The sequence below is a fragment of the Tasmannia lanceolata genome, unplaced genomic scaffold, assembly GCF_043159265.1.
Source record: "Tasmannia lanceolata isolate RefF3 unplaced genomic scaffold, GAP_Taslan_0.1 ptg000006l, whole genome shotgun sequence".
Taxonomy (NCBI): Eukaryota; Viridiplantae; Streptophyta; class Magnoliopsida; order Canellales; family Winteraceae; genus Tasmannia; species Tasmannia lanceolata.
In genome coordinates this window covers 44587932-44601341 of record NW_027518683.1, presented here as the reverse complement: position 1 = coordinate 44601341, position 13410 = coordinate 44587932, and the positions used below count along the sequence as shown (strand labels likewise).

General features: G+C 38.6%; 1 protein-coding gene and 1 long non-coding RNA gene across 3 annotated transcripts; one reads left to right on the top strand and one right to left on the bottom strand.

Annotated features, from left to right (window-relative positions):
- Positions 1-989: 989 nt before the first annotated feature.
- On the top strand, positions 990-2177 carry LOC143878631 (uncharacterized). The gene is made up of 3 exons (XR_013251049.1): positions 990-1144; positions 1419-1552; positions 1709-2177. It is a non-coding gene; the product is annotated as an uncharacterized LOC143878631 (long non-coding RNA).
- Positions 2178-3012: 835 nt separating this feature from the next.
- LOC143878630 (ERBB-3 BINDING PROTEIN 1-like) lies at positions 3013-4989 on the bottom strand. 2 transcript variants are annotated; one of them, XM_077380897.1, is made up of 5 exons: positions 4760-4989; positions 4518-4654; positions 4325-4416; positions 3441-3623; positions 3013-3336 (listed from the first exon to the last, which is right to left on the bottom strand). In XM_077380897.1, the coding sequence occupies exons 1-5, from the start codon at positions 4919-4921 to the stop codon at positions 3254-3256; spliced, it is 657 nt and encodes a 218-aa protein (XP_077237012.1). In that variant the 5' UTR covers positions 4922-4989; the 3' UTR covers positions 3013-3253. The 2 variants fall into 2 exon arrangements, with proteins under 2 accessions (XP_077237012.1, XP_077237013.1); XM_077380898.1 differs by having other exon boundaries at positions 4572-4654.
- Positions 4990-13410: the final 8421 nt, after the last annotated feature.

The following is a 13410-nucleotide window of genomic DNA, read 5'->3' as shown; positions in this document are numbered from 1 at the left end:
CCTCAAAAAATTACTCATAAATTTGTATGGTGTTGTCAGCTTCCCAAGTTGGATAGGGCATCTCTTTAATTTAACAAGCATTGCCTTTGAGTATTGTAGAAAATGCGAATGCCTCTTGCCTCCTGATAGCCATCTTCCCTATCTTCGTGAGCTTACCTTAAAGAATTGCCCAAGCTCGAGGCATTTCCTGAAGCCAACCTTCTTCCTGCCCTCACAAGCTGCGTATAAGTGAATGTGAAAAATTGAGGGCCCTCCCGATGCTCCCATCTCTTTTTCAATTAGAACTAGAGTGGTGTGGTGAGAAGCTATTATGCTCGTCAGTGCCTAACCTCACCTCTCTTTCCATATTGACTATTAGAGGATTTGAAAGCCTAAGATCACTACCACATGGGTTGCTGAAACCCCTAACCACTCTTCAGAGGTTACAAATAAGCCAGTGTGATGATTTGAAGTGTTGGTCCACGGAAGACTGGTTGCAAGATCTACCCTCTCTCCAACATTTGGAGATCTATAGCTGTCGCAACCTAGAGTCCTTGGCAAATGGAGAGGGGGGCTTCCCATCACACTCAAAACACTAGAAATCTCTTTCTGTTCTAATCTCAAGTTCATGCCCACTCAACTGGAAAATCTCACCTGCCTCGAAGAATTGAGAATCTCAAACTGCGATCAACTCTATTCCCTGTTTCCTGATGATGAGATTAATGATTATGGCCTACGCACCACACTTGAAAAGTTGGAGATTTTATATTGTCCTAAACTGGAGGAACAATGTAGAGAAGGCAGCCAAGATTGGCCCAAGATACAACACGTCCCCCACATTGTCATCCATTAATCGTCATCCAGGCATAGGTACGATCTCACTCTCTATTTAAATATTCTACGCCATTACATTGGTATTATTAAAATCTGTTGAGTTGGGTGTCTTGAATTAAACCCGGTTGGGTCCAAAATATTGTGTGCGACCCGGATAAGGCCCGTTTATAAGGGCCGTTAAAAGCAAGTTTGGGCCTGCGTTATAAAAGGGGGTTTTTAGGGCTATTTTCGAGTCTTGTCTTTCAAAGAGGGTTTTAGAGCTCAAAAGAAGTGGAAAAGGGTATGCTAGGGTTTCTTGGGCTATTTTGGTGCGAGACACTGATCTTCCCTTGTAATCTCTTAATCTTCTAGTGGGTTTTTCTTTCGCCGTGAAGTAGGCTTTGCCGAACTACATAAATCTTTGTGTCTTTGTGTGATTGCTTGTGTTTGTTCTTTCATTTTGCTTTGCCATTGAAATCACAAATTGCTATTTGAGGTTTTTCACAACAAAATATCCATAATTTTAAGAAAAATTAAAAGAATTGTACCAAGAAAGGTCCTTCCGCATGAATATGTTGAAGCATTGATAGAGGCATCTGAGAAAAAAGATGTGGTTTTGATTTCAGGATTAGAATCAGTGCGAGAAGTGAGTGTATGGAATTCGCAAGTGGAAGAAGCTTCTATAATGCATATGAGATTTGGGGAATGAATCGCTGGACTATACTCAGTTTCTCTTCCTTGCCATCCACAACCTCCACAGGTAAAAATAATAAAATTAACAGTCTATTTTTCATTTCTATTATCTTCCAATTTGAGCATGTATGTTTGTCTTGTATGATTCATGTTTTATGGTGTTATTCCAAAGATAATCGATTTAGCTCGAGAATCATTAATAATAATTTCCGTTCTTAAATAGGTTTCAGAATAGAGGCTGCTTCACCTCCATCAGGACGCAGGGCAAAGCCATTCGTCCCCCAAGTGACAGCCACAGGATTACATCTACGGTCAAGATTTAATAGGTTTAAAACCCACTACAAAAGATTTTCCTTCCTCATGCTTCTCCGGGCTGGGTATTATGCAAATCAAGGTTGAAGGGCGGGGCTGAATCAAAACAACAGTCATTTATCCCTAGGGAATGTGGTGAAGAAACTCTGTTTTGGGGCTAAGCTATTACTTCTTTTTCTAGATATTATCAGGGTGATAGTGGGTGCATTCATTCCTAAGAGATGTTTAGGTGGCCAAAGCATGTATCAATGAAATAGAGTTTCATTTGTATTGTGAAAACTTGATAACATTCAAATGGAATTGTGGCAATAAATCATGTAAATATTATTATATGACCCTGAACCTTCCATGAGCTGTGAACTCATGGTCTATATTTCCCATTGCTCATTGGTTACCACAACTTCCATGGACATTTCAATTGATATAGATGATATGGTGGAGGCTTGGGTCCTCATGGCTGGTTTGGAAGGAGAGAAATAGAAGTGTCTACAAGGGAAACAACAAAGGGAGCATAGTATCTAGCAAATGATTTTATCTTCTGTGGTGACCGAGCTTTGCTGGTAGTGGTGGACTTATTCATAATGATGAGAGCATTATCAGATGGGCCTGTTCGGTTCTGATAGGTATGACGGATTCTAAAGATGTAGATGTCCTAGATCTCTTGAGAAGGAGTTGGGTTATGGATTCCTCCCTCCTTAATTCCCTAGTAGTGTAAGGGCACTTGCTCACTTCATATATTGGGTGAATTTAGAGTCAGGGTATCATTGGATATTTTTTGATGCTATGGAGGAGATTGTGGATATGGTGGAGGGGAATGCGATGTCCTTTGCACACATCCTCTGTTCAGCTAATAATGATGCAGATCATGCGGCTCGAACTGAGGTTGAGATGCCATTGAGGAGATTGTTTGTGTCACCCACTAAAACCCACCCAGTAGGAACTAGGAAGCATGTTAATTAATGCAGCAGAATGCACCACATGAATATCTATGGATGAAAAACTAGGGTCATGGTTCCTTCAAACACTGACCTCGCACTATATAGCAATTGACATAATTAATCTAGATGAACCAGTAGTTTACACACTGCCTTCTGCTTGATCTTGATGGAATATCCTAAACCACTATTCAGTCTCCTGATTAAAAAAAAAAGAACCAAGCAAACAATCTGGAAGGAGTGAAGTAATCTGGAAGGAGTGAAGTAATCACCTTTAAATATGCCCATGTTTTATTATTATTATTTAGTTGTTTATCAATTCCAACTTTGCCTCAAATCTACAGCTGCAATTGTATTCCCATTCAAAATATAAAAGCTGCATTCTCCTCTGGGGAACCCATCATCACAGAATGAAAATTAACATATAAAAACAGGGAAAACCTGCATCAGACTCTGGGCAAAATCTCAGTTTTAATGTAAAGCCCCCCCATCCCTAAACCCAAACCATAATTGGGATAATCTCATTCTTGAACAGTGCCATTTGATGCTGCACTGTCCATGGGTTCGGCTTCAGCGGACTCGTCTCTCACATCGCCTTTCTTACCTGCAATGGGGGTCAAATGCACCGATGAGATCTACAGGAGAATCTTACCAGTAAATACAATGAAAGTTTTTATGGCAGGCAAACAGAAAGTAGAGGGTGCACACCTTTTTTCTTCTTTCCCCCGCCTTTCTTCTTCGTCTTTGTGCCCAGAGCTAACCAAGCCTTGATTTCAGGGTCATCATCGATCGCCTTTGTAGGTTGCAACTCCTGCAAAGCATGGGATGTGATCCTGTCTGATCCGTTCGGCATTAACAAAACTGTGAACTTTATATGAGCAACAAGGTCTCCTGTAATCACCAGACTATCAACTTAATTAAAACCTGCCCACTTCCAAAACAAAATTCAAATGGCTAAATGTCACTCCACGTGGTTTACATCACCAGCACATACTAGATGCCACTTTGTAGACATATTCAACTGATGATACACATAAATTTCCAGACATTCACGCATATAACACGGAAAAGCTACAACCCTCTTTGGATTGCAGGAATTTTTGGGAAAATTTTGAAAATGAAAAATATTTCAAAATTTTGTCACTTTTTTTTAATGGTAAATTTTGTCACCTTTTTTACATGTAAAAAAAACGATAACTTTTTCTTTGAATGAAACTTTTTCTTTGAATGATAAAGAAGTTTATTAGTTTGGAGAGGGAGAAAATACAGAATGAGATCCTCACGGAGGCAGAAAATCAAAGAGGTCAAGAGACTCGCGTTGAACTCCTAATAAAAAACGATAACTTGAGCCAAACCTATTCAATTTTTTTTAGAGGAACCTTCAATTTATGATAGTATCCCTCTAAATTAACTATAATCACATCATTTCCCTATAAATCATGAAAAGAAGAAAAAAATTCCATCAGAAATGTTTTTCTTGGTATCCAAACAGGGCCTAAAATACAATTTTCACTTAACGGAGCATAAAAAACATTGTTTAACAGACCAATAAACAAATAAAGCATCGGACTCGAAGTGAACTGAACACTTACCGGGCTTTTCATGCAGAACTGGATATGGTTGCAAGAGATCGTGATTCATACATTCAACTAGTCCCAGCTGGGCACGCTTCTCTTCCAGCGCCCTGTTAAAAAACACACAAGATTATTATTGTCGAGAAATTTTCAAGAATTATTAAAACACTTAAATATTTACTCAAATAAAAATGGTAAGGAGCTGACAAACCTTGCGGTAAATGGCATAATCGGAAATTTCTGACTTATTTCACTGAAGATGAACCTTGATGACTTCATTTTCAAGTGATAATTTTTGTCGACGGCTCTTTTATAGATGGTTGTCTGCCTCTCATCCAACAGCTTAGGCTGCATTTTAAAGCATGTAGCAGTTGAAATTCCACAGCAATAGACTCCAACATGGAATTTGACACTTTCAATTGAGGAAATATCGGTTAAGGAATTTGTCCTCACCTTGCCTTCGCCTGTGCTGGTAACTATATCAATGGCATAGACTTCATTCTCCTCGAATTCTGCATCATCAACTTTGGTCTCGGAGGTGGTTACGCTCAGTATGACCTTGTTCCCATCAATAACAAACTGTTTAAGCTGATGGCTGTGGACACCTTCAACCATTTTTCAATCGTAGGCAGCAGCAACTTTTTGAATAGCTTCTGTTACATCTTTATTCTGGCACATACATATAGGGTTTGTGAGTAAATGTAACTAATTATAAAACTTAAAAAAAAATAACACAGGAAGAGAGTATGATGTATTCTTTTTTTGAAATTAGAATAGATGTCTAACAGATGCTCAGAGCCACAGACTCTGGAATCAAATCAAGATAAAACACCAGCCAAGACACAAACAAGTACAAAAGACTAAGTTATGAAATGAAGTGGTGTTTCCAACATAAATATTTGAGTTATGTTTCTACCACAAATCAAATAGATATATCTAACAGATGCTAAGAAAGGAATGAGAAATGTAATAATAGCTTTCTTGATACCATTAAAAAAAAGCTTTCACAAATAGCAACTTAATACCTTCCATAATGAAGAAGAAATACAAGCACAAAACATTTAAAAGAGTAAAACAACTATAGAGAAGTCTCTGTCATAAAACAAATTATGGGAAATCGGGTAGAGGGGCGGGTTTCCAAAGACCCTACCCTACCAGAGAAACTACACCGGGTCGGTTGAGTTTTTTTATGGGAAAACCAAAGATTCATAAAACTGACCCTACCTGGGATAGTTTCTCCTGTCTGGTTAGGTTGAGTCGGTTTTTTCACCAACACTCATTTTACCTTGAAAATACCTAACATGAATGATGTGCCATTAAGCAATAGCGTAAGCAAAGATTCAAATAACAGCTTCGGATTTGGAAATGCTTCTCTTGTGAAGAGATATTTGATAGGGGTGTCAACGGATCCACTTCGGGTCGGATCCACCCACGTCACAGTCACGATCCATTCAAATTCCTTATCGGTCGGGTTGGAGTCGGATTGTTCTTCAGATCCTACCTTCCACATCATGATCATGATCCATTTTAATTCGGACCGTCCATCGGAGTGTCCTATTATGTCCCACTAAGCTAAGTAAACAATTAATTTTTTTAAAAGGAGATAGAATGGCAGTCCACTATTAGTGTCTCTATGCATTTTCTTCAACTAAATTAAAAATTTATCTATGTTTAATCTATGTGTGTAATAATGCTTGCAAACAATAAAACTAATCAAAATTACATACACAAATATAATGTATAACTATTATCAAAGAATATGATGCATAAAAAACCCCTCTCTCTTTTCCTTCGTGAAAGTATGAAATGAAACAACTGAAATGAGTGAAATCGCATTCCCATCCGATTCATTAAGTGATAAGAGAGGTTTTGACCAAATACCCTTCATAGAACGGTTAGCATTAACAAAATTTAGAGGGTATTTTTGTAAACCATTTCGAATCGTAACTATCCAATGGGCATCTGTGGTGTGTCCATACACAATCCAAAACATTTTGGATCCCAGATTTGATGATCCGAAATATGCCCATGGATCCTATTCATATGTTTAGATCACGTTCATTAATGTTCGGATTTGGAAGATCCATCGGATAGTCTAGATCCATTGACGCCCCTAATATTTGATACAACTAGGGCCCGTTTGGATGCTGAGAAGATTTTGATTTGGATTTCTCACATTTGCATTGCTTTTTGTGTTGTGATTTGGGTCCAGATCAAATCCTTGAATTTCCAAATTAGTTACTAAGAGTGAAAAAAAATAATCAAATTTCCAAATATACTGTGGAAATAAGTAATTGGAAATTCACAGATCTGGCAGTTTCCTTCACCCTCTTTGCTCCTCAACGTCTTCCCTGCAATAGGAATTACCCCCTTTCCTCTCTGTCTTCCCAACATGAGCTGGCAGATCTATTCATTCTGTATTCAAAACTCAATTCCAAATCCAAATACAGAATATGAGGCATCCAAACAAGCCCCTAACGGTTTTCACTTTGTGGGATTTGGATGAATGAAGGAGATTAAAGGACGAAATTGAGGGGCATCGAATCCCAGGTGAGTTGTGTAATAAGAGAGGAGTATTAGGGGTTTATCTTTTATGTTTCAACGAAGAACTGGGAAAAAATTTTTATGTTACAAGGCTCCGGTTGTTTTTTGCGTTTGTATTCTTTAAACCCAACCTGACTCAAGATTGGGTCGATTTTTTTTTTTTTGAAGAGGTAACAAATTATATTGCAAAATCAAGAGCAATACAGAGGGACAGGGCGTCCCCAGGAGAAGCGAAGGCCATTAGTAGTTCTCCGCCTATGAGTCAGCACCGGATGGATTGTGGAGACTAAATCCCTAACCTCGTCAATCTTAGACTCAAGCCGCCATGGACCACAGCTCTTCGTCGTAGCCCAATCCACAGTATCGGAGGAGTCCCCTTCGACAATGAGTGGCCCAAACCCAGGATCAACATATTGCTGTGGCCCAAAAGGGAGGGCTGACACCTCCGCCTCATTCACATCACAGGCACCAATAGGTCCAGAGAAGGTCATGCGAGTAACACCATTATGGTCTCGAATCACACCACCAATACCCGCCCTACCCGGATTGCCCCTTGAGCTCCCATCGAAGTTGAATTTAAACGAGCCCTCCGGTGGGGGATTCCAAGTAGGAGATAACAAGGTAACGGACCTTTTTTCCGCAAATACTGCAAGCCAATTCCGGAGGAGGTCCCCAGGTAAATACGGAATACTGCCTTTGGTCGTACACCATTTTATGATAGTTAGCTTAATGTCTAAGATGATATTGAACCAGACGTGAGGGGGAGTACTAAAGTATAAAAGAATAAATAACGCCTTCTCCAACAGCTTAAGCTTTTGGAGTAACCAATTACTCCAAAAGCTTAAGCTGTTGGAGAAGGCGTTATTTGTTCTTTTATACTTTAACACTCCCCCTCACGTGTGGCCCCTCTATCTTTGGGTTGGCCTACATGTGGCACATGTCGCACATGTGGCCTCACTTTTGGGTTTGGCCATTGCATGTGGATTTTGCTATCAAGGAGATTTGAACCCAGGTGTTTGCTCTGATACCATGTGAAACTACCTGTTACTCCAAAAGCTTAACCCAACCCAAGACCCATGATTTCTAAACCCGACCCAGGATATATATGTGTGGGACCCGATCCCGCGAGAGGGGTGGGGCGTAAGCCGCCACGCTCTCTCTTGGTCTCTCGTACCCACGCGATTGGCGTGTGCATTTTAATATTGATTTTAATTCGTCTTTTATGTGAACTTGGGATCACTAAGGCAATCCGAATTCCACACAAAAGAGACTGACAGAGTTGCCACCTAGATGTGGGATCTAGGACCCATGATTAACCAGAAATCTAGACTCGCTACCCGGTTACAAGAATGGAAGGTATGGGGAGTTATCCACCACATGCACCATTCCTGCCCGATAATCGGTCTTCAATTCCAAAAGTTAACTCTTTTAAATTCATTTTAAATGGCTCATTCAACTCTTTATTAATGTGCTAGCTATGTGACATGCATCCTAAAATCTAATTTCAATATGAATCCTAAATGTGTATCTTGATTTCTTAATTTCTCTGGATTCAATCTAAGTGAAAGTTTTCCTAAAATTCTAATTTCATGGAAAGTCCTAATTATTTTAAATAAGAATGTACAAGAAAATTAATATACAAAATCCCACAATTTGTTGTGGAGCCGACTTGTGGTTGGTATGCCATCAGACATCCAAGCTGCCTACGTACCCAAGCCTCACTGGGATCAGAGTCGACGTAGTTCGGTGCACCTAAGCTAAGCTACTTATGCCTAACTCAACTAAGACACCGACCTAGACGGGATTGACTGTTTCAACAGTTTTAAGAGAAGTTATTTAATTCAAGCTGAGGATTTTATTATCCTAGGATTTCATCTAAGATGCTATATGATTCTTATCTAAATGCAAGTGGTTCCTTAGACTAATGCAGGTTAGCCTACATCCTAGTTTACTAGGCTTGTCCTAGGGAAAGATTGGGTGACTAGTGTAACTAGACCTATGGCATGGTTGCTATCCATAGCAAACGTCCGTGATGAGGCTGGACTCCTAACTCTAGGACTCCCTAAAACCTAGGACACGACCTGACACCAGTGTTCCTAAATTGGGCTCTAATGGTTCTTATGACGGAAACCGTAATCCAATGGTTCCGAAAGACACGAGACACATCGACTCAAGTTCTTGAGGTTAATTAATTTCAGATTTCAAGGATTTTCTGTTTCTGGACATTCAAGGAATATCAATGGTTCTAGGGTTCACCAATTTCGACCTCGAATGGCATCCAAGGAAGGGAATCATGCGCTCTTTCCTTGTGCAATTTAATACTTAGGTTATAGCACCTTATTGCCTGGCATATCTCAGGATTTCCGTGGACAGTAACCTCGGAGCCAACAACGTGCTATAGCTTAAATATTCAAATTGTCAAAGATCGGTTGCAATTAGGATACGATTATGGATGCACTGGCCATTTTTCAAGAAAAATCTAAAGATCCTAAGATTTCTGTTTCAATGGATTAAGGAGTTAATATGTGACAGAGACCATATGAGTGATTTTACAAGTGAAATTGTTGCAAACGAATTCGAAATGATTTGAATTTCTGCAGCAATAAGATGTGATAGAATGTAGCTTACTGGAAGAGTTTTACAGATTTTAATATTAAGCTCATATTTAATTTTGATTTAACAATAATAAGACCAGATTGCAAAAATAAAACAGAAACTACTAGAAATAGAAATCTAAATTCATTGAAATTTCTACCGTAATAAGATATAAGTAAACATAGCATGCTGTGAGATGTTCATGAATTTTAAAGACTATTTACTACCAATTTTGGATTTTTTATTTTTAAGACCAGATTATGAATTGATACTACATCCCTTATGAAACAAGATCCAAATCACTTGAAACTTTCACAGCAACAAGAAATATGAAATATAAGATTACTGTAAAAATTTTGAGAATTTTAATGGGGATCTGATCTCAGTAAAAATTCTCACAAAATCTGATAATTTTCAAAGCAAGCATTAAATAATATACCAAAAAAAATCCAAAAATCTTTAAAAATTATGATTTTCGAGAAAATTATGACTCCGGAAAATGTCCTTTAATCTTGTTCTGATATGATGAACACAAGAAAAATTTAAATTCCAAAAAATAAATCATCCTGAGATGGCTATTTTTTCGAATTTCGTAATTTTCAGCCATTATTATAAATAAAATTCTGCTCTTCACTCAAATTCTAAAAAAACCTTTGATCCAATGTCCGATTCGATCCGATAGTTATTTTAGTCTATTTAAGTAGATCATTACATTAAATTTTGGGACGAAACATAATTGAAACACCCATGCAGATCATGATTTTAAGCACAAACATTTAATATTCAATTAAATTCAAATAAATGCTAAAAAATCATGCAAAAATATAAAAAAATACCAAATCATCCTGGAAAAATCTGAGAATTGAGCACCTACCTGTGATTGAGATCCTCGCCGAATCCAAGAACCGAAAACTCCGAAAAATCCCGCCTACGCTCGATCCGATACTTTTCCCTCTCTTTCTTTCTTTTGAAGATAGAGATAGGGAGGGAGATTATGAGAGAGAGAGAGAGAGAGATAGAGAGATAGAAAGATTAATGGATAAGGTGAGAGTGAGATAAAGAGTATAAGAGAGGTAGAGAGAGGTAGAAAGGCTATTGTGTTTGATAGAAAAATGAGGTGGAGATAGAAAAACGATCCTCTGTTTCTGTTCTTTTTCTTTCTTTTTTTAATCTTCTATATGTGAGTGGGTTGAAGAGGGTGAGATTAATGGAGAAATAGTGGGAGAGTGGGAATGAGAACAAAGGAACAAAATGAGAGGGGGAGAACAGAAGGTGAGTGAGAGTACGTGAAAAACAGAGTGAGAGAAGGAGAGGGAACCGTGGGGAGGGTGATATGTGCGAAAAAAACAACACTCTGTTTTTTTTTTTTTTCACCACATGCACGAGTGAGAGAGGGAGAGAGATGAGATGAAACCGAAATGAATAAAGCAATACGCAGAGAGGGAGACCGTGAAAGAAAAAAAAAACAGAAACAGAGTATGAGATACTCTGTTTTGCTTCTTTCGTTCTTTTTTTTTTTTTTTTTTTTTGTTGTTTTTCTTTGGCTGTTTTTTTTTTTCTTTCTTAATGGGCTATTCAAGGTTGGGTGTAGATGAGAGGTAGAGATATGCTGTAGGGAGAAGATATGGGGGAGATGGGCAGAAAAATGGAGGGAGGGGAATCCTACGAGAGTGATAGATAGAGGGATGGAAAAAACCGAGAGAGAGAGTCTGTGAAAGGGATTGATAGAGCGTGAGATCCACAGAGGGATGAGAGTGAAGGAGAATTACCAGAGAAGAGAGAAAGAATTGCTCTTTTCTTTTCTTTTCTTTTTTTTGTCTATGAGAAAGAAAACCACCCTCTGTCCCCCAAACCGAGAGAGCCCTCGTCACTTCTTATTCCCATCCAAACTTGCTCTTTTTCTTTCTTTTATTATAAATCTGTTGTGGGAAAGTTGCCGATTTTTTTCATGAATTATCCTCCCCTTCCTTAAAACAGATTCCTTCCCCATCCTCTGTTTCTTTTTTCCTTTTATTGTGCTATATTTGTCTCATTCTGCAAATGGAATTGTTTCGAGACCGACAGCTTATAGAAGGTACAGCCGCCCCATTTGTTCCTTCTTTCTTCTCTTCTCTTTTTTTTTTTATAATTCCTAACATGTCCCTTTCAATTATAATATTATCCCCTTCTAAAGATAGAATTCTATTTGGGAAACCCAATCCCAAACGATTAGCTCATCATTTGGGAATATTCGAATAAGGCCCACGCATGGTGGCCCAACTTGGGACGAAGCCCATTTGGAATGATCCAAACAGTCTACTTAATTTAGCCGCCACGCAAATGAGTTGCACCCTTGAAATTAGCTCCATAAGATGATCTGCACTACTAAATTGATGGGTCACAACACAGATGGTCATACCCCACAAATCAGCCATTGGATGAGCCAATCCGCCCAATTAGTGTGTCGCAATACAAATGGGTTGGGCCCACAAATCATTTTTCATGGGATAATCCGAGCCACTATTGGATTGAGCTAAAACCAACATGGGTTAAACCCCAGATCATTCCCTTGGTTTAATCTGAATTGTCCAATTTGTATGCATTAGATTGAAATAGGCTCAACACTCATTTTTCATTAAAACAATATGCGGGTCCCCTTGGTTGATCTAAATTTAAACAAATATCCAATGCGGGCCCACTGACAGGTCCAAGCTTTCCCTTGCTTGGATTCTTATAAATAACCCCTCTCAACACTTAGCAGGAACATGCAAAACACGACGGAAACGACCAAAAATATTTAGAAATGTAACAGACGGACGCGGGAAGGAAAGACATTGGAAAACCGATAGAAAAACACTAATTTCTTTATCGATTAAGGCAGAGCAAAATGGGGGTGTCTACAATATGGGTCGGGTCAATGCGGGTCAGGTAAACCCCGACCCATGTTGCAACCTTAATAAAAACTAACCTTTATATCTTACTGTGACATAAGGAACTTTTAAATTAATTGCAATATGTGAAAGGTCAATAGAGCAAGAGAAAAGAATTCAGGGAAACCTGGTAAATGAAGAAATGTTGATCCATTTATGATCAAGAGTTGAAGCTTATAGGACAGGGAACAGTCACCCATGGTCATTTTCAGCCATCATTGCATCAAAAAGAAAGAGACAGATGTAAATTACAAGATGGTTAACTTGAGTAATCTACTTACACTCAAATCCACTAAGATGTCATCCTTCATTACAAGCATAGTGACAACAACCGTTTTAAGAATTTCTTGACTGGAAATTCTTAAGAAAGTGGAAATATAAAGAAAGTGCCAATAAACCCATTTTATTTAAATGCTGAGGAAGTATCATTTTATGAAAACATCATTTTGAGAATCTCAAAGATATGTCATGGTGGGGACAAGCAACTCAATGCATAAATGTTGGTTCCTGAGAAACAGACTAGTCGTCCATCAATAGAGTAGCCTACAGTATAGGGTGAACCTTCTTTTTTGAATGGTATAGGGTGAACATTCTATAGTTGCCTAGCGTACTTCATGCTGAAATTAAGCATAATTTCTCTTGCAATAGTAGTAAAACGCCTATACGAGCAATGGGAAAAGATTTCTTAAATGCACCATATGAATTTATCCTTTCTATGGCTGCGAAGTAAGATAAGACTGTTAGTTCATCAGCACAAACCCAGAGTGAACATCAGTGGGAGCAGGTACCCTGAATTGACATTAGGAACAAAAAACTAATCTCACCATCGTGGGAGCTCAAGGATTCGAACTTTAAAGTATAGTTTCAAAACTCCCTTGTGTGCACGTCGACTTCTTATGCTGCATCCGTGTTTTGCCCTACAAAGTCAATAAAAACTCCTCTGAGTCACGAATTATGACCGAGTCAACTGAGTACCCAGCCACGTCAACCGATTACTCGACCGTATTGTGCTGAGTTGACTAGGATTTTCTTCAACGGCATTCTGCGCCGCATCCA

Bases quoted from the DNA above. Each gene is read 5' to 3' on its own strand.
- LOC143878630 (XM_077380897.1), bottom strand. From the start codon at position 4,921: ATGGTTGAAGGTGTCCACAGCCATCAGCTTAAACAGTTTGTTATTGAT. The intron at 4,417-4,517 runs GTTTGTCAGCTC...GTTTTTTAACAG, and splicing joins ATTATGCCATTTACCGCAAG to GGCGCTGGAAGAGAAGCGTG. The intron at 3,337-3,440 runs GTGTGCACCCTC...CCCCCATTGCAG, and splicing joins CGGGGGAAAGAAGAAAAAAG to GTAAGAAAGGCGATGTGAGA.